General features: G+C 37.6%; 1 protein-coding gene across 1 annotated transcript; it reads right to left on the minus strand.

The window, feature by feature from the left end:
- Positions 1-1,747: 1,747 nt before the first annotated feature.
- On the minus strand, positions 1,748-17,133 carry DECR1 (2,4-dienoyl-CoA reductase 1). Its single transcript, XM_032712835.1, has 10 exons — positions 17,048-17,133; positions 13,293-13,495; positions 12,339-12,396; positions 12,112-12,198; positions 9,529-9,676; positions 6,333-6,432; positions 4,992-5,064; positions 2,724-2,870; positions 2,346-2,408; positions 1,748-2,252 (listed from the first exon to the last, which is right to left on the minus strand). The coding sequence occupies exons 1-10, from the start codon at positions 17,117-17,119 to the stop codon at positions 2,193-2,195; spliced, it is 1,011 nt and encodes a 336-aa protein (XP_032568726.1). The 5' UTR covers positions 17,120-17,133; the 3' UTR covers positions 1,748-2,192.
- Between the last annotated feature and the right edge of the window lie 3,672 nt (positions 17,134-20,805).

The following is a 20,805-nucleotide window of genomic DNA, read 5'->3' on the forward strand; positions in this document are numbered from 1 at the left end:
TTCTGCAAATGACAAATGTTCTGTTATTGAATAAATCCCCAGTATCTATTTACAAGAGAAGTTTTAAGATCCCTCCTCCAATATTTTGACCTTATCAGATAAAGCAACTCCCGCCATCCTTTAAGGATATGTCGCAGTAACTCTGATGGTTTGCTGAGGAACTTCACTCCCTTAAAGGTTCACTATAAATTGAGTTTCTTCCAGATGCAAAGCTGGCCTTAATCTCTTGGATGAGTAAAACAATGAAAGAAAAGATGTTTTCATTTTTTAATTTTTAGATCAAAAATCAGTCTTCATTTTAAACTGCAAAAGCCCTTGACATTCTTTAAGTACTTTTGCATAGGAACCCACTGCTTTTGCTGCAGAAGAGAAACATTTCCAAAATGAGCTCTGCCAAGTTTGCTTTCTAAACAAAGGACAGACCACGCACAGCCCAACTCCAGAGGATAACCTACTAAATACTGCAGAGAAATACTTGATGTTACCACAGCTCACAAACATATATTTGAATTTTTTTTCTGAAACACTTGTTTCTCAAGTGTCAAAGTCTTACATGCAACTGTGCCATACAAGGAGAAAATAAAAGTATATGCAAAGCATGATGAGCAAAAAACAGTATATCTGGGCCCAACTTCTGAATTAAATCACTTTTCTGGGGATAAGACATGGATATCATGTCAGAATTCAATCTTGACAGTACGCCTAACAAACCCAAGATACTACAAAAAAGCTTTGCATTATGCTCAATAGACACCTTGAAGGCTACTATGATAAACACACTTGCTTTTTTTTATTATCAGTGCCAGAGACGCTATTCAATCCCCCACATGGAAGCCTGCACTAGTGTAGTCAACACTTCAGGTAGAACACATACTACCTTGCTTCAGATTTGTAAAAAGGCAATCAAGTGACTTCAAAGTCAGATGTTGGTATATGTAAGTATGTCCTGAATTGTGAGGAAAAACACATGACCACTGCCAGCACCTGGAGGAAGACATCCTTGAATTGCTTCTATGGTCTGGACTCTTAAATCACTGTGTCAGTCTCAAAGCACACAAAGCTAAGTTCACACCTGTGTATGTAGACAGGTTGGAGCTCTGCTTAAACACAAAAAAAGAAAAAAAAGAAAAAAGGCATTGATTTCAGGCTGTAAAGGCCAGAGCCTGATATTTCTTTGAAGAATTCCAACCACTGTTTGAAGCAGGAGGGAAAACAACTGGCAACTCTCTAATTTGGAAAATGTAATACTAAAAGAGGGACAGCAACTTTTTTATCACCTGCTTATTTGGTATGGACAAACTGACTAAATTCAGAGGTAATGTCATCTTAAAATTTCTTTAGTACCAGCCTGTGAATGCAAATGAAACCCAGGGATTTTTTCTAAATCTCAACAAATGATGAGGTAGCAACACTTTCAGTCCCAATTTACCAATGTCCGTTACTAGTCTTATACAAACCACTTTTTATGGAGAGACTCCCCTAGTCACACATATGTTAATAGCAAATGATTTTTAGTTTCTCATTTTCAAGAACACTGTTAATCATGACAAAGAATGAGCTTCGCAGAAAGGCATTTCAGGTCCTTAAATGCCATTTTTAAAGTTCAGCATAAGCTAATTAACAGACTGAAAATGTCACAAAAGATGAGACCAAGACAGTTAGACATTTCAAGGTTTTGTAAGGAACCACAAGAGTTACATCCTGTCTCAGTGTATTTAGTCCCGCTAATAATTTGAAACTTTACTTGTAAGTTTACGACTTTTTATTGAAGTGTGAAGATCAGGACTTAATTCTGGGGGTTGTTTTCTTCAGATTAATAATCACATTCTGTTATGACAGCGCTGAAACACTATTAAAATTACAATATTAAGAGACACTTGCATATATCTGAGGAAAAAATCCTCTGAAAGATAAAAAAAAAAAAAAAAAGCTAACTGTGGACCACAGCTGTATAAGACAACCTAAAGAACAGTAAAATTTCAGGTACCAACTATTGTTCACTATTGGCAACAGATGAGATTTTAGATGGGGAAAAACACATAAGCTATATTCAAAATACAACAATTTCAAAAAATTTTATTAAAATTAGCATACAAAATATTTTGAAGGCTATTTCTCAAATGTTTATTTATAAATATTAATGAAAAAGCAGTGGCTCATTTCCAAGAATCTCCACCATACAGTTACGTACTTTAAGACCCTTTTGTTTTTCTAATCATTGCTTCCATCATATCCCACTGCTCTTTGGTAACCTAATAAAAGAAAAAGAGCATTTTATTGGAATTCCATATAATAATTACACATTCGGGTGTTTGATGTAAAATAGCAAGAAAGGAAATGAATACCCTTTTCAAATCATTGAATTCTCCTGCCATAGAAACATATTCTCCACCATCCATCCTAATAACCTAGAAAAAACATAAACAGTGCATTTAGTAATAGTGGGTTTTCTGTAGTCTTCCCCTGTTATGAACTGTGAAAGTAATTTTTATTGATTTGGGTGAGAAAACCCCATGCTCAAAATAATGCAATTCAATCACTTTTAAAAGTTCTTTTTAAAAGTACTAACTTCCATGCACTACAATCAAAAGGTGAATAATACTTGTAAAGGATTTCAAAGTAAGATGTTTTGCTTCATTTCTGAAACCAGCGCTTTAAAAAATATCAGCAAAACTCACACCATCATGGGATTAATTGTACAAACGAGATCAACCAAAACTCACTGCTCCATTAACCCAGCTTGCATAGTCACTGCAGAAATAGGCAGCAAGATTTGCAATTTCTTCTACAGTTCCCAGACGACCACAGGGAATCCTCTCAATCATCTTCTTCTCAAATGTGCCTGTTGGGTCAAGGCGGCTAAAAGCACCCTGAGAATTAAGAGAAACATTAAAGTTATAACTACATCAGAAAATAAAATCCAATGGAGATCTGACTCCGCAGACACAACATGAAGATAACATTTGTAAATAAGCTGTCTACACCCTCTTTGTCAGTAGCATGAATAAGTAGAGAGTGGGAAAGAGAAAACAATTTATCCCTGTTGCAACTACTGAGGATGATAAACTGGAATTTGACACTTTTGGGATACTCGCCCATCATCTATCTGTGAAACTCATATGGGATTAATGATCTTTATTTCTCAAACACCCTTGGTAAACATTTGAAGAAATAAGCAAGACTCGAAATTGCTGCAGGGACAGGGGAGAGGAATCAGGGGAGAAGAGAGTAGGAAAGTGGCCAGAAATGAATGATATATGACAGAGTAAATAAAATGGAAAAGAAAAAAAAAAAAATCAAGTTCAGTTAAATTGCAGCAATTGCTAGAACTAAAGTAAGCCACTGGAAGTTTTAGTATTTGAATAGCTTAGAATGGCATGCAAAATAGAAAGGTTTTTTTTTTGTTCTTCCTGGCTCCTTCACAAGGAAAAACCTCCTAATGTGAAAAATGTAAGAGTAATATTTACATTGTTACTGAAGTTATGAGTTAAAGCACACTGTAATTTATGTAAATATGGCTATAGTCATGCCATTTAAGTCGCCTATTGCCATGTTTTTAAAAGTCAGTTTATAACCTTAACGCTATTGAGCTTGTATGCCTTTTTGTTTTCCCATCATGACTTACAACAGTATTTTTTAAATAAATGGATACAGCCCCTAAGGCAAAAAACCTTGATTTTGCAATATGCTGTCTTAAGTAAAGCCTTTTTATGTTTTGAGGGAAATTTGAACTTGGAACCAGTACAACAGATATAGTACTTTATTAAGAACACACAGTATTTCAAGTGTGTTTTACACCATTTAAATGAGAAACATTAACAGGAGGTAGTAATATTGACATTTAAAGCACTTAACTTGCCAAAAATTATGAGAATTTATAAATGGAAAAGATCTCACGATGTGATATAGTGGATGCCAAACATTTATATGGATTCAAAAAGGAACAGGACAAGTTATGGAAGAATAAAATCTACGAAGAGACACCAACTGTATCAAACTCCCCAGAATGCTAGAGGCTGATGACACAAAGAAGAAATGTTATTAAATGTTTCTCTTCTACTCTTGTCTAAAAATCCAAAAGATACAAGACCTGGTGGACTTTTGGTCTGATCTTATAATGCTATTTCAACATTCTTATAACCCTGCTGATTCTGCCACTTGCTTTTCTTTACAGTCAAATGAGTTTTAACTAAGTCATACAGCGGATCTAAAACTGACAAGAGGGAAAAGGAAAAAAAAAAAGACAAAAAAAGAAAAAGTAAAAAGAAAAGTAACTCTGCACCCCTACCCCCAAAACAACAGTAAAACCAACTGTGAAACATTTTACAGGTAGTAGCAATACCATTATTAGCTGTTACTGCTCATAATTGTAACAATCTGATTCAATGGGAAACGGATCCTCCTCTCTCCTCCTGCAGGACTGCTCTCTTTATTCTTCCATTTGGTCTGGATTACTTCCTTCAAACCCTCCAGTGCTCTTTTTCACTCACATCAAAGGTTCTCGTTTCCTTGCCAACTTAAGTTTTTCTAGTTTTGAGATTTTCAAGAAAACTAGTGAGATTCTGTTCTCATATACCTAAAAGAGATTCTGAGATTTTGGAATTAATATTTTGTCTAATAATCAGGAGTTCAGGCAGAAACAGGCACTTTACTCCACCAACTGTCCAAATTCACTTTACTTGACAAACTAGGTACGAACAGTTGATAAGAATCAACATTAAGTATTTTGATATACAAATTCGCTGAAACACTAAAAAGGGTTCAGTTTAAATCAGCTGAAGTACAAAGGGCAGTGGCACATTTCTGAAGTTCAAGAAATCCTATCTTACAAAAAAATCTGAGTGAGAAGCGTGTTCAATGTTCCAGCACAGTCTTGACTATCAAGGAAATCATACTTGAATTTAACAGTTATAGAAAAGGTTAGACTATGTTAAAGTTAAGTCTGTACTACAAAGCATATTCAAGGCTGTGTTTTATTTCATGCTATGTACCTTTGTTTTTATTGGACCTGGTTGAATCACATTGAATCTCATGCCATATTTACCCCATTCAGCCGCAAGAGACCTAAAAATTCATTAACAGAACGCATCAATATTTTAAACAAAATATTTTAATAATCCTATTCAGAAAAAAACCATTAGAACTTTCCTGAAACAAGCATTTCTACCTGAAGGTTTTATTCTTGTTCTTAACAAAAACATTTCAGAGAAGAAGAAAAAAAAAAAACGCATTCACAAATAGGAATATTGATTTAATAGATGCATCATAGATAAAGCAGCATTAAGGAGCAAGTCTTTCTCCCCTGAAAATCACAGATGATTTCAGCACCTAAATTCCTTGACAAACAACTGTTAGGTCACCATCTTTCTCTGGCTACTTGGACTATCCCACAAGTATACGTTTCTAACATTTTCAACACAGCTCTCACATTGAGTGTTTTGAAACAACACAAAACAGAGGATACATTCTAAAATGGGACCACCAAAATAATTTTGCTTTATGACATTTTGTCTGCATAACAAGTATTTTGGATAGATGATTTACTATGGTGAATCAATTAGCTGAGTCATAAAGTCTCTGAAAAGTACACATTTCAGTTACAGTTCTATAGAACAGAAATCAAAATCATTATTCAGTCCTTCATTTTTTTCTGGATAAAGAATTCTAGCAGTAACTTTTCCAGCAGAAAGCTGCCAAACTACTCAATTCCTTCTGCTGAAGTGCAGAGGAAGGTCTATGTGCTATGGACTAGCGTGAAGTCAATAATGAGAGAAATCCTTCTGTTTTCCGAGTAACATGAATACCTTACACAATATTGTTCTGAATTAAGTATAACTGCAGACCTTAATTTAAAATAGTGACAGGAAACAAATTTCTTGATGAAACTAAACAGAGGTGAAGTCACAGTATAGTGTACCCAAATGCAAGTACATCTTTTCCTGAGACAAAAGAACATGCAAGGTACTATAGACCTTGAACAGCTCCCTTAAACACTGTCTTAAAGTGTTGGTTCAACTATGAGGACGCAAGAGAACCTGAATATCAAAACTCTTTAAAACTGAAACTTTGGAACTTGCTATTGCCAAAAGTAGTAGTCCTACTTGTCCGTATCTTTGCCTTGTGATAGAAACTATCACAACAATAACAGTTAATTTTTTCTGTAAGAAGCTGTCAGCATACTAAGATATTGTTAAGACAAGACTGGAGCCTGAAAGGATCGTTTATGGTACAATGGAATAGGAGGATTACACCAACTAGCTCCACTTTCACACACCAATTACTCTACCTAAAGGATGTGAAAACCAGAACACACATTTTGCTGTATTACTTACTTGCTCATTGCTTCTACACCAGCTTTGGCAGAGGCACTTGGCAACACAAATCCTGAACCACTCTCTGCATAAATTGTTGTAATAGCCAAGAATGCTGCTCCTAGAAGTTGCAAACACATTTAAAAAAAAATCCCACACTAAACAAACAAAAATACATGAAGATCAAACTGTGAACTTAAGGTAAAAGTAATATCAGTGGTATAGAAGTTAGCAGTTCAAGTGTTAGGGATGCCATTTCACTCTGGGTTGTGAAAAGGCATTTTAGAAATATAGTCTTGGAAACTTTATTTTCAAGCCTTTTTATTTCAGTTCCCTGTTTTGCAAGACTTTTAAGAGTTGTTTCAGGTAAGTGAGGCTCCAAAGGTCTAAAGCCTCACACTTCTACTGATTAATGAATTTAATGCACAAATCAGTCTAACTGGAGTGAAGACCTAAGATCTTACATTGTTTTTTTCAGAAGCTGCACTAGTCTAGTTGTCAGTAACCAGGTATTTTGCCCTAATTTCATCAATTCCTGTGGGGGGAGGAAATCAGCATTTCCCCCCCCCAATTCCTGGGGGGGGAAATCAGGTTTGGCATAATCTTAAAATGACACAGTTGAGGCCCTGAGTAAAATTTTATGCAGAAAAAAAAAAGACATTTTCAAAAGCTTTTTCTGCAGCAGAGTCTATTACAAAGTTAACCTGCATAACGTTCTCTGTTATTATCACAACAAACTCTGTTATAAAAAGACTACTTTCTTTTATATGCTGTATTTTGTAACAGGTTTAGCAAAAAACATTCTGGAAAATAATGGAAACTGCAACTGTTTATTTAATCTTTCTTTTATAGAATCCTGCAAATTCCAACTGTCTGGTCAATGACTAGTATAGTATGAGCTTACTGTAACTGGGAAATGGAGGACAAGGGATGACAGTTCACTACTTATGCCACAAGAACTAAAATAACTGTTCTACTTTCTATATTTTAAAAATAATTTAATTAGAAAAGCTACCCAGGGGATATTTCTAAAACAATATACATCACTGATAGCCTGTATGTGAAGTAGAAACTCAGGTAAAAAATTACAGTGTTACACAAAAGAAACTAAAAAGAACCACAAGCAAGCATGATTGAAATGCCAGCAGATATCCAGAAACCATGGACCCTGCTTATAAAAATGTAATCTACATTGAGAGACTCTGAAAAGAAAAATCAACACAAGGAAAAAAAACACAGAACAACTCTGAAGCTATCTAGAGATGATTGCTAATTATACATTTCACAGAATTAAACCACAGATTTCTTTTAAATACAAGTTAAGTAGAGATGAGTTAGGTGAATCTAATACAGAAGCAAGAATAACTGATAAATTTACAGCTCTGAAGTTTAAAGTACACTTCAGTTCATACACAACTTTTATTTGTAAAGCCTATATTCATAAAATGGACAACAACTCAGCAATTAACTTCTCCCTCATTGTAAAAACACGTAACGCACTAGGAGAATAAAAATTCCTTCTAAATACCAGCAAAAACTTGGGAGTCTAAAAGCAGAAAAGTTTTATTATTTACATTAGATTTAATGTAGGTCATGCTGCAGACCTAAAGGATGTGCCAATGTTTCAGAAACTGTCAGATTCATAGTATCCTCACAGACTGCTCTAAAATATCTGCATTAGTTAGCATCACCATCACATCAGAAACATGCAAGTAAGAAGAAAACGAAGGTGGAGAATGAGGGGACAAAGAGGTACACTTGATTTACTTGCAAAAATATGTCTTAAAGAAAGCCTTAAATAAAAACTCTTACTTACAGATGGAATCCCCTAGAAAGAAGGCATGCAAATAATAGCAAAAGAAATTCACACGTTTTATAAGCTTAGAAGCGAAAGCAAGAGAGATGACATGAAGGTGAATAACTTCTGAATTTTACCAAATTTGAGGATGGAGGAAAGGAAAGTAGTTTTTCATTCCACAACAGCAAAGCCAAAAGCACGTTTGAAGCCATATTTCACATTATTATACAGAGACACTGCATGAACCTGGAAGGCCATAAGGCAAACTACTAAAATGGTCTGTTATAATTATATAGTAAGTCAGAACTGGGGATGGGTTTCTAATGTGGGAATATCAACATTAGAATTGTGGAATGATTTTTTCATGTGTTGCTAAAATATAGGAGGGACATACCTATATACTAACAAAAACTGTTACAGACCTACCAAAATAACATTAACTTTATATTGTTATAATTAAATAGTATAAACTCAATGAGTACTTCTTGGAGAGAAGTTTTGAAGAAATTCAACTAATTCAGAAGTTAGAGAAATACAGTGCAAATACCAAAGTAGTACTGCAACACAGTGACTGTACCTAGAAAACAAGATTCAGAAGTGAGGGCACATGGAAAACCATAATACAGCTACTGCTTTTAAATGAATTTGAGATTATATAATTCTGATCAAAAAAACCCACCCTCATTGTTTTTCAATTTGTAACTGGAAGATAATATAAAATGAAAGCAGTTCTTTGTATATAATCTATGAAATAACATAGAAGGGCATACATTATCTTTCCCTTAAAGACAATAATCTGGTTAAGCAAATCTTTGGCTAAACAGTATAAGAAAGAACTGTCATATTTTTAAGGTAAAGCTATGATATTGGATTAAACTCCTAGGTAGTCTAGAACTAGGGTTCTGGGAAAATAAACTCTAACACTGATTTAAATTTTGAAATTATCTTTCAAATTATCTCAAAGGTAATATTCTCTACTACTATTAGTCAAATAGCACAGCTGTAAATTTTACTTATTTAAGCGTAGGAGGAAATTTCAAGGGGATATTCTGACTTGCTGTTCATGTAAATAAATATCTCATGTTCAGTTGCTCAATGAAACCAACATAGACTTAAAAGAAATAACAGCACTTGTTTTACACAAAGCCTTATTTTTTTAGTTTTAAAAACATTTTACAATTAGAACTCCCATTTTTATATTCAACCTCATGACCTCTGGATCCAGTTGTAAGGCCTGATGCTACAATGAAATAATTGTTAGCCAGATCTACTGTGTGATACCTATGTACAGCTTTCACTGATTGTGAAGTTCCTTTCTAGAAGAATGTATTAAAAATTGTATTTCTTTTCCAACTACTATAACAATAGCAAGGCAAGGAAAGCAAGTAATAACATGTCACAACGCTTATCTTAAGATACCTTTTTGGGCTTTAATGAGCTCCTTTCCGATTTCCAGAGTTACAAAAGCAGTACCATTAAGCACAATATCTGTTATTGTTCTCCATGCATTAGCAGAAAGTCGTTCAGAAGGGGAAATAAAGTTTCCAGCTGCGTTGTTGATCACAACCTGAAAAAAGGAAAATTTGAGAGTTAACTAAAAAGAACTATTCCCAAGACAAAACCAAAGAACTTACAAGAAACTTCCTAGTGTTTCCAGGTACAAAAGCAAAAATATCCTCATCAATATCCACCCACAGGGGGTGGGGGGAGAGAGAAAATAATCCATCAGAATTTTAACATCTGCAGCACAGACATGTGTCAGTAACAGAAAATGAGTCATATTTCCAACCTACTGTAATTACTAGTCTAGTACCGAGGAACCGTAAATGTAGAGGGTGACTTAAGTCACTGTTTTCCACAGTATCTCAAGTGCATCCTAACAGAAAAGTTTGTCCCCACCAAGTTCCAATATCACATATATTTAATATAATGGATGCATGGGAATACAAGCAAAAGAAGTTCAGGCAACCTGGTAACTAAAGTCTGGATTGGCTGACTGCTGCAAAACAGGAAGTCAAATCAGTCATGACAAGGAGATTCTGATACAGTGTGCCGCAAGCAACTGCTATGAAACTTTCACTGAATAGATGTACATCCCTCACTTGCTGCTTTTCTATAAACAATAATTAGGCAGAGAATACTTTCACTTTATCATTTGCTTAGCCCTTCAAGCCAGTAGAGTAGATAACATTTTAAGCATCACATCAGTAGTTTTTAAACCAAAACCTATGTGGTTGGATCCTGTATATTTAGTCATATAATGTGCTGAAGCAATAAAATGGTGTATTAGTTAAAGAATGGCACCTCGATTCATGAAGGTTTGCATGTAAAACAAAGTCCTGAAGAACTTCCAGGCTAAATGAAGACATCAGAATTTTTCAATAACAAAGCAGAGCACAGCACATATAACATGAATATAAGACTAGTAATATACAACAGTCATAAATTATACATATAGATAGCAAATGTAATTTAAAGGCCTCCCTGGAGTTATGAAGAAAAAAAAAATCCAAACACCTCAAGGTACTGAGGTGGTTACTTGAATCACTGAATAAATACAGCAAAGACATAATAATAAAACTAGCAAACTAAGGACTGCACAATAGAATCTTTGAGATATACAGGACTGAAAAATAATCCATGACAAAAAAATGATTGCTTTCTAATTGGGAGTAATGGTCTTAGGGACAGAATGAATAAAGCAAAGCTAGAAGGACTATCATACTGCCATTAACTTCTATTTTTGAGATCTCACCTCACATGCACAGTGGCAGGGAGTGATACCCAGGCTTGCAGTATTCATAAATTTACATCTCTTGTCTGTCACTAAAAGAAAAACTGGACAAAAAGAACTGAATATTCAATTTACTCTGCAGTCTATCTTAAATACACAGAATATGGGAAACTAAAGAGAAAGTAAATGCTAGTAAAGAACAAGTCATGGGAAGTACTTATTCAGAAAACCACTGGTGTACTAAAAACAAAAAATACAGGAAAAAGTCTCCTCTCTCTCTGCACACATTTAAAATCTGGAGATCATAACGTGTTTTGGCCAAAAATGGCATTTAGCAGTAGTCAAAAAAATCCCAGACTATCTTGTCTACACATCAGGACAGTGAGCTGCCTTATTTCTAGCACTGTTATAGCAAACAGCTGCAAGAAATAGTTTCTCCACTTCTTAATATATTTAAAATTCAGTAGTTTCTCTACCACACCTATAGGAAGCTCCTGGTGAGTGCAAATTGTCTACAATACACAATACAATATAAAACAATACAAAACAGTTTTAAATCTGACTGTCCTTTACAACAACGTTAACAGCCTCATCATACTTTCCATCAGCTAGTAGGATCAAAGTTGTTATCTCATAATCAAATCAAAATTTGGTGCCTATCATCCTTTGGACTCCACCAGATCACCCTTCTCAGAGTCTGATGTAAAGAGTCCTGTGTATTGGGCCAAACTATTAAAGAACAGATGCTTAGCTTGGCTGAATACTTTTTTCTTGATTTTATGAGAAATTAGTCTTCAAGTTTGAACTTTCTTTGTGTATATTAAAAAGTCTAAGCAAGGATCAAAGAAGATGTTTATGATAACTTCCATTTCTAATTTGAGAGACATTCTGTTAATAAGCAACAGCTGCAATTCAGTAAACACAGGCAAGTCACCTTTTCAGGAGGATTTAAGGGCAATATTCTGTTCACTTAATTAATTCAAAGAATCCCATCAGAATTGTCCTACTGTTTAAAAGAAAATGTTAATCCTCAGAGTAAAGATAAGGATGTTTTGTCTACCTGGCCTCTAAGTATTTTAAGAACCATAGAAATAGAGTAACCAGTCTAACTATTAATGTTTGCTTTATCTTGAAGTACTGCCACTGTTCGGTCTAGTGTCTCTTTAGATTCCACTAACTTTCTAGCATAGTAGTTTTCTTCATACCTACTATGCACAGTATATTCAGTAATGAAAAATGAAGTTCTTTCCTTTCTGTAAAACACTTACATCAGGATGTCCTGCCAGTTGGATTGTTTCAGCAACAGCATTCTTAACTGAAACTGGATCTCTCACATCACACTGGATGGCATGAACCTGCATAATAATCGAAGGGCAGTTGTTAGACTTGAAAACTATGTCACTCATAGGCTAAACAAGCCCACAGAAGCACATCAATGCAAAAAAATTCTAAAAAGTACAATAAGTAACATATTCACAATTCCTTAAAAATTTACCTTATTCCCTGTTTTAGAAGAAATTTCTTCTGCTGTTCCTTTCAAAACATCAAGCTTCCTAGAAATAAGCAGACAACATCCCTTATTTCAGTCAAATGCAATTACCGTTCAGATTAATAAACTCACGATTTGCTGAGCAAGGATGAGCTACTACTTAAAAAAGGTGTTTGTGCACATGCATGTTGCTGATTTTCACAAAAACTGAGCTTTAAGATTAAGACTACGTTGAGACACTAACTTGCTGGATGAAAACTTCAAAGTTAAGTAATTTCTGGTTAGTGCTACTTCAAAGCAACTCAGAAGTGACTACAGTAAGAGACTATCTAAAGCTAATCACATGTCACAAGCTAGAGAAAGTATTTTCTTTCAGAACACACAATCATCACACGTAGTTTAGCTACTACTCTACTAGCACTAATTAGAGATGCATATTGAGATTTCAAACTAAAACACTGTTTGGATGAATGTCACAATGCTTCTGTTTAATTTGATTAAAAGCGAGATTGTTTTTCTAGACTTTACTGCAGTGCTACTTAAAAGAGCTGCAGAAAGATCATCTTCATCAAGGGAAAACCAGGACTCTTGTTAAAGTCAGAAGAGGAATAGCTTTAATTCTTTATTGCGATTCAAACCTGTATCAAGAACACCTGTAATAGTACATTATTTTTTGTTCTCCTTAAGGCTTTAGTTGAATTTATGTTTAATATTCAGGGTTGTTTGCTGCCACATTTTGCAGAAAAACATTTGGTTTATTTCTTCCTATTGTTTTCTACCCAATTAGCCATCTGTAGATGGATCTGCAAGTTTACAGAATCCAGAATATGACATTATAATTTGAAAGTGCACTGAAGTAGAATAAATAGAATAATTTTTTCCAGTTTATGAAGAAGAAAACAGATCTATTCAGTATTTGGTACTAAACGACAGCTCTAAAACATCTTCATTAATATTTACCGGCTTGCTATAACACACTTGGCACCTAAACTGGACAAAGCTGTTGTCATCCCTTTGCCAAGCCCAGTACCTCCACCAGTTATAAAGGCCACTTTCCCTTGGAAGGTATTTGGTGGCAACATCACTTTTTGAAGAGGTGAAAAGAATGCAGCTTGTGGTGCACTGGTGTCTTGATGCAGCGCATTTGGCCCACGGCTGAAAAACTGAAAGAAATTAAGAGAAAAGTTAGTTTTTTTCTCCTTTCTGTATACAGGACTGTTATGCAAGATCAGATTTTCTTATGCCACTGGAAGTAACAACCATAACCGCCTTAATTATAAACTGAATGTAAGAATGAGCAGATTGTATTATAGCAACACACATGGACCTTCACTTTTATGCTAACACTAGACTAGGAAAGCACTTGAGCTATTTTTAGATATTCCACTGCAACTAGAGAACTACCGAAAAAATATTTTAACCATGATTCTTGCGATTTTGTGCATTTTTTGTCTATAGCTTTTACTAAAGCACGTGGAAAATCATTACCAACTAATTATTGACTCCCAGTAGGATTTGGGCTTCAGATTCATATCTGCACTGAACTTTACGCATAAACAAATCCACGTGATTTGGAGGTTACATCTGTACATATTTACAAATTCAAAAGCTTTTGATTCTTTACTACTGCTAAAGATGTCGATCCTCTACTACTGCAGGCAACAAAACCACCTTCTTTACTGGAGAATGGCACAGAATCAAACTCCACAAGACCTGCCCCAATTGGTACTGGTGCTGCTAAGGAAACCAGTGTCATCTCCTAGACAAAATTGAGCGTGGTTAGGTTACCAGCATCACACTCTGTCCCAGCAGAAATACCATTTACAGTAAATTAGCCTCTCAAGAACTGGTCCCTGCAAAAAGACATATTTGGAATGTGTTTAAAAACACACATGAAAACAGAAGAAAATTCAATATTACATCTAGCAAACTATACCAGTAAGAAAACATCCCACTAATGCAATGAGCAATTTTGATGTCATCAAGAAAGTCACAACAAAAACAGCTAAGAGGATATTTCTACCATCCCAATACATTAAACTAACTCAAGCCCTAAACTAATGACTGAATTAAATGCTTTGGGACAGCAGCATTACAGTAATAATTCAGAAATTTCCTTATTATTTAGAATACAAAAATTACCTTAACCTGAAGCTGCAAACACTTTCAAGTACGACAAAACTAGACTCGATTTGCAAAAAATTATTAGACTGTAAATTATATTTATTTTCTCTAATAATAATCTGTACTTGAGCCATAATGTGTTTATTTTAATACAAAAGAAATTCTAATACAATTTCAGGAAAGAAGACTGAATGGTTACTCCTGTATGATATTGTTAATAAAACATGCAATTGTTCAATTCAATTCAAACCGACACGAAGAAGAAAGGTTGTTTTAAAATAGTAAAAATATTACAACTTATTGTTCCATTTACTAACATTTTCAACACTAAAATTAAAAAACAACACTTTTAGTGGTAGACAATTAATCTGTACATGCCAAAGCTACAATGCACTGAGGGTTTCACAGGGTTTAAATCTGGTCTGAGAAAGTGTGCATGTGAATCTTTCTGTGTGGTAATACATCTACATAAGTAATACAAGTGAAAACAGAGAGAACAATCATGGAATTACAGTGACAATTTAATGGAGCCTAAAGTATGATGCTAATAACACCAAGGCTGCAGGTTCAATCCCTGTACAGGTCATTCACTTAAGAGTAGGACTCGATGATCCACGTAGCTCCCTCCCAACTCAGAATATTCTGTGACAAACTAAGAGTGAAGAAGAGTCGTGGGTAACAAAATTCAGAAAGTAAAGCTTGAACTAAAGCTAGAATTATCACAAAAGTAAAGCAGTGCAGTAAGTCCTACAGCATTTGTATCAAGTGTGTACTTTAGGGATTCTTTCTGGAACTTGGACTCTTCAGCTATGTGCAATAGGTTTGTCATAAAAAATTAAAAAAAGAAAAAAAAAGAAACAAAAGATAGTTCTAAGGAACACAAGTAGACCAAAAGGAAATTCTGAAGAATATTGCATTTTTCTGAAATAATACAATTCTTCAGATCAGATCCACTACTAAAAAATTGTAAAGTTTGTAAAATACTGATTATTTTTTTTTATTTTTCTATAGTGAAAATAAAATTTGCATACTTTGACAGAGTACCACAATATTACTAAGCCTCCAGAAAAGGGAAGTATGAAGGCTCTCTCTTGGGACTTTCTTAGTTTCTTACTCATCCTTCTTCAAGAGAAAAGCTCCCACTGGAGAACTTCAGCCGAAGGCAGAGACTGCAAATCAAGACAGCACTTGGACTCCCTCTTCCTTCAGGATATGGACATAACCCCTAGGCAGTACTGAGGCTCCCTGATTAGGTGCTCTGTTAAATGACAGACACAGCCCACTGGTCTTGCTCACCACTACAAAACCATGCAAGCAGCTTTCCTTCTGCTCCAGGGAGGAAGATAAGGAAACAGGCCATAGCAGGGGCTGGCAGAAGACTGCACCAAGACTAATAAAGTACTGTAATGATATCCAGCAGCCAGTGAAGTGAAGTTGGTATAATTCAGCAATCTTTTCATTAGACAGCTATTGTCTCATTGCTAGCTTGCACAAGGGGCTTCTATGACAGAATCCACTCAATTTAATCATTCTACTATTTAAGGTCAAGGTTTTAAATTATGCCTCAGGTGTAAACAGAGATATAAAGAAGCCAGGAAACTGTTTCAACAGAACCAAACCAGAACAAAAAAACCAAAATACCCAACAAACATCCAAATCATAGACAAGCCAAAAAACAACCCTCAGGAGGTAGAAGTGACTTGTGAAATTACTGCAGAAAGTCATCTCAGAAACACACAAGCGGTCACCGGTAAGAAGCACTGTGCCCACGGAGAACTCACTAGGAACAGCCTCCAGCAACCCCCAATCACAGAATGGCATGGATTGGAAAGGACCTTAAAGATGATCTAGTTCCAAAACTCCTGCCATGGGCGGGGACACCTTCAACTAGACCAGGCTGCTCAAATCTCATCCAGTCTGGCCTTGAACACTTCCCAGGATGGGGCATCCTCAACTTCCTGGGGCAACCTGTTCATATCCAATACAAACCTACTCTCAGTTTGAATACATTCCCTCTTGTCCTGTCACTACACGCCATTTTAAAAAGCCTTTCTCCAGATTTTCTGTAGGCTCCCCCCGAGGTACTGGAATGCTGCAATAAGATCACCATGGTCACAAGTCAGCCGCGCCACAGTTTGGACAGCAACATTCAAACCACGTTACCCAAACAGCTTTGGTATTGGGGGCAAAGGGCGACGCCAACGCCTCCACAGCCCGCACTGAAACGGGAGACGCGGGAACGTGGGCAGGGGCCGCGTCCTCTGCGGGGGCTCCGAGACAGAGCCGGGAGCTGAGGAGAACCGAGGGGTGTCCCCACTCTCGGGGGAGTTCCTGGCTGTTTCCCCAAGACCAGCGGCCGGAGACCTCCTCCGGCCTGAGCTGCCCCTCGACACAGCTCCGACGACAGCAAGAGCGCTTTCTCCGCGGCTGCGGGCGGAGCCCGGCGGGCAGCACCGTCCGCAGGGTCCCGCCGTGCCTTGAGAGGGGACAAGGGCGCCCCGGCAAACCGGGGCAGGGGGGCAGGAGGTGGCGAAGCACCCCCGAGGCGCCGCCGTCCCCGCTGAGCCCCAGCAGCGCAGGGACCGCCTTACCCTCCCGGTGCCACAGAAACAGGAGCCGCGCACCGCCCGCCGCCACAGCCCTGCCGCCGCCACAGCCGCCATCTTGCCCCGCGGGGGCGGCGCTGCGGGCGGCACCGGGCGGGCACCGCGGCCACGCCCGTCTGAGCCGCTGAGGGCACGGAGCCGGCCAGGCCACCGCCGCTCCAGGTGTTGCGAAATGTGGAATATGTAAAAACTTTCTTAAGAGAGCATGTCCTTTGGTGTTTGATCTTTGTACACTTTCAAGCGTAATCGACAAGAAAGGAGATTTAGTCCGTGAAACAGCAGCTAATAAGCAAGCTGTAAGCGACGTCCAGGTGTTAGAATGGCAAATTACTTGTTGGTAGAATTGCCTTGTTAAGGGTTTAAGGCTATCTGTGTTTCAGCTATCTCAGACGGGAGGTTAACAAAGCTCGGGAAAAAGGATGTACCACTGATAGTGGACACAAAGAATGCAGAATTTACAGGCCACAAGGACATTTGGCAGAACCCGAATACAAGAAAAAAAAAACTAATAAAGACAACTCAGCAACTGTGGTGAAATCAACTCGGACTGGGTAAAAGTTAATTCTGGCAAGGGAAGACGCCCAGGGACCCAAAAGAGAAAGACTGAGCCTGCGGACTAATTAGCTTGAGAAGTGACAGAATCATTAACCAGTAGAAGATAGAATACTCTTTAAAAAGAGGACAATGAATGTTAATGTCTTTATTTGCTAAAATGTATACGCAGTGAAAAGTTTTGGTAGTCATTGTGCTGGCTTTGTGGATTTATCACCCAGCACCCCTTTCTGCACAGAACTGTAAATCAATCAAATACCTCGACTCAATGAGGATTTGGCCTCTTGCACACTGGGAGAAAGAACCTATTTTGGATAACACAGGGGCACCTTCATGGCCACCACCTTGGCACCTCCAGTTCCAGCTGTGAGGGTCAGGGTTCAGGCTAATTGCTTCACTGAGTTGGGGTTTTATTATTGCAAGTGATTTACTCAACACTACTTAAAGGACGCTAAATGACTATCTTCTTCTTTTTGTTGTTGTTGGATTTTTTTGGTCTTTTTTTGGGGGGGGGATTTTTTGTTGTTGTTTTGTTTTGTTTTGTTTTCTTTTGTTGTTTTTTTTCCTTGTGATCTAAACCCAGGATTTTCTGTGCCCTCTACCCTTAGCATGGTGGCCAGTTTTTGGTGTGTGTTTTTGGGGAGGAGAGTTGTTTATTTAAGGAATGCGAGAAAAGGGGTGGCACAGCTGTCTGATAATTGGGATTTCAAATGGACTGGGTAACATGTGGCCTGATTTGGGGTGAGATTGTGAATTCACAGATCACTCCTGGCCAGCAGCACAGAGGCTCTGTGCTGGCTCCACTGCACACACCAACACTGGCTGACTGCCATGAGGCAAAGTTTATCAGAAAGATCAAGATTCCTCATTTCAAATTCAGCACTATCAAGGGAGTTCAGAAAAGGCCTGAGCAGTCTGTGAACATTAAGCCATTCGTGACAGGAGATTATGTTGAGGTAACAAGACATTCAATTTATCTGCGTTGAGCACATAGACTGGCCAACCAGAAAGGTAATGACTGACTGATACCTACCCATTTGCACAGCCTGGGTAATAAGGCAGAGAAACCTGCAGGTCATATCTGCCCATAAGGAATGAGAGGGTAAGAGTGTGGGGAAGATGAATGGTACCTGCAAGAACATAGAGATTTAATAAAGCTGCTGGTTTTGAGGGGAAGAGACAACACTTGATGAATCTGTGCAGTTACAAAACTTGACATGAAAGACAAAAAAACTATCACTAGGTCTATACTGTCAATTTTTGAATTCAGGGCAAACTGAATACACGCTGCTATGGGAGTTCAGAGGCATCAGACTTCACATCTTACAGCTTAGTCTTCATTGCCAAATGGCCAAACAGCTATTTTTCTAAATGCTCAACATTTAGAAAAAACAAAAAAAATAATGATGCTCTGTTGGTGCAGTAAGTTCTAGAGTACCTAACATCTTTGTAAGTGCTGCATACCATCTGGCAGCCACTGAAGCAATAGTGCCACACCACTAGGCAGTAGTTTTCCACAGTACCATTAAAAGTGCATATCTGATAGGTGTCAGAGACTCTGATATTCTAAGATTTACATGGTAACATTTCATTAAAATTAATTAATTCAAAACATACTGAGTCTCAAGAGATACGTAATCACTGAACTAAAAATAAAAAAAAACAAAACACCTAACCAACCAAAAAATCTAAAAATATAATTGAAGGAAGAACTACCAGCATTTTACAAGGAAAATAAATTGGCTTGATAGGCTACTAGCCCACTTTGTAAACTTCTACTTAATTTTGGGTGATTTACAAGTTTAGAAAGAGTTTAAGAACAGCTTAACTGAAATATTGAAGCATCCAATCTCTGTTTTAAAGCATGCCAGGAGGTTTAAAGCAGAAAGTATCTGTTAGGATTTTTGGTGGGTTTTTTTTTTGCATTTTTTAATCTTCCAGGGTAACATGAGAAATTATAAGACTAAATCTAACATCTGTAGGGGAAAAAGTAATCAAAAAATGTAATACCTAGAAAAGCATGATCTGAAAGTGTCTTGTCTATCACTAGATTTCTGCAAAGGTCATCATCATCATGGCTAGGCTTCGCGAACGAAGATTTGGGAAGGCACTATCCACATTTGCTACAGGCACGCTGGTGGCTTATGAGGCCAATACGTGACAGACATATCCGACTGCAAAAGGCACAGCAGAAAGACTCCTTAGATGGTGTATTCTGTGAGATACGGTTCTTTCTGCGTTGCCTTTTTTCCTCGAGAGTGATCCTGCGTGTGTTCTCAAAGGAGACAGCTGCGTTATAGATGGTGTGTCTCCAGGCCTCCCGATTTGAGGCCAGAGTAGACCAGTTATGGTGATCAATATGGCCAAGGCTGAGATGTTGTTTCAGGGAGTCCTTGTATCTTTTCTTTGGGGCTCCTCTCATGCGGCAGCCAGTGGCAAGTTCACCATAGAGCAGGATCTTAGGGAGGCGGTGGTCCTTCATCCTTGAGACGTGCCCTGCCCATTGCAGCTGCGTTCTCAGTGACATGGCCTCAATACTTGTGACTGCTGCTTGCTCTAGTACAGATGTATTGGTCACAAAATCTGACCAGCGGATGTTAAGGATTGTACGGAGGCAGCGTTGATGGAAGCGTTCTAGGAGACGCAGGTGGTGGCGGTAGATGACCCATGATTCGGAACCATATGAGAGAGTAGACAACACTATGGCTTTGTAAACACTGATCTTGGTGTTTCAAGTGTTTATTACGCCATACTCTTTTGTGGAGTTTCCCAAAAGCATTATATGCCTTAGCTAACCTGTTGTCTATCTCTCTGTCGATCTTACCATCTGAGGAGATGAGGCTACCAAGGTAATTAAACTGTTGGACTGATTTGAGCTCTGATTGGCCAATGGTGATGTGGGGATGATGGAAGACTTCCTGAGGTGCAGGTTGATGGAGGACCTCTGTCTTCTTTAAGCTGACTTCCAGCCCAAAGAGCTCAGCAGCATCTGCAAAGCAGGATGTTAAATGCTGCAGAGCTGCTTCTGTGTGGGCAACAAGGGCGGCGTCATCAGCATAAAGCAGCTCCCGGACAAGATGGTTTAAGGTCTTGGTGTGGGCCTTCAGTCGCCTTAGATTGAATAGACTTCCATCAGTACGGTATCGAATGTAGATACCGTCCTGATCGTCGAGGTCTGCTGTGGCCCTTTG

The sequence above is a fragment of the Chiroxiphia lanceolata genome, chromosome 1 (assembly GCF_009829145.1).
Source record: "Chiroxiphia lanceolata isolate bChiLan1 chromosome 1, bChiLan1.pri, whole genome shotgun sequence".
In the NCBI taxonomy this organism is placed as follows: domain Eukaryota; kingdom Metazoa; phylum Chordata; class Aves; order Passeriformes; family Pipridae; genus Chiroxiphia; species Chiroxiphia lanceolata.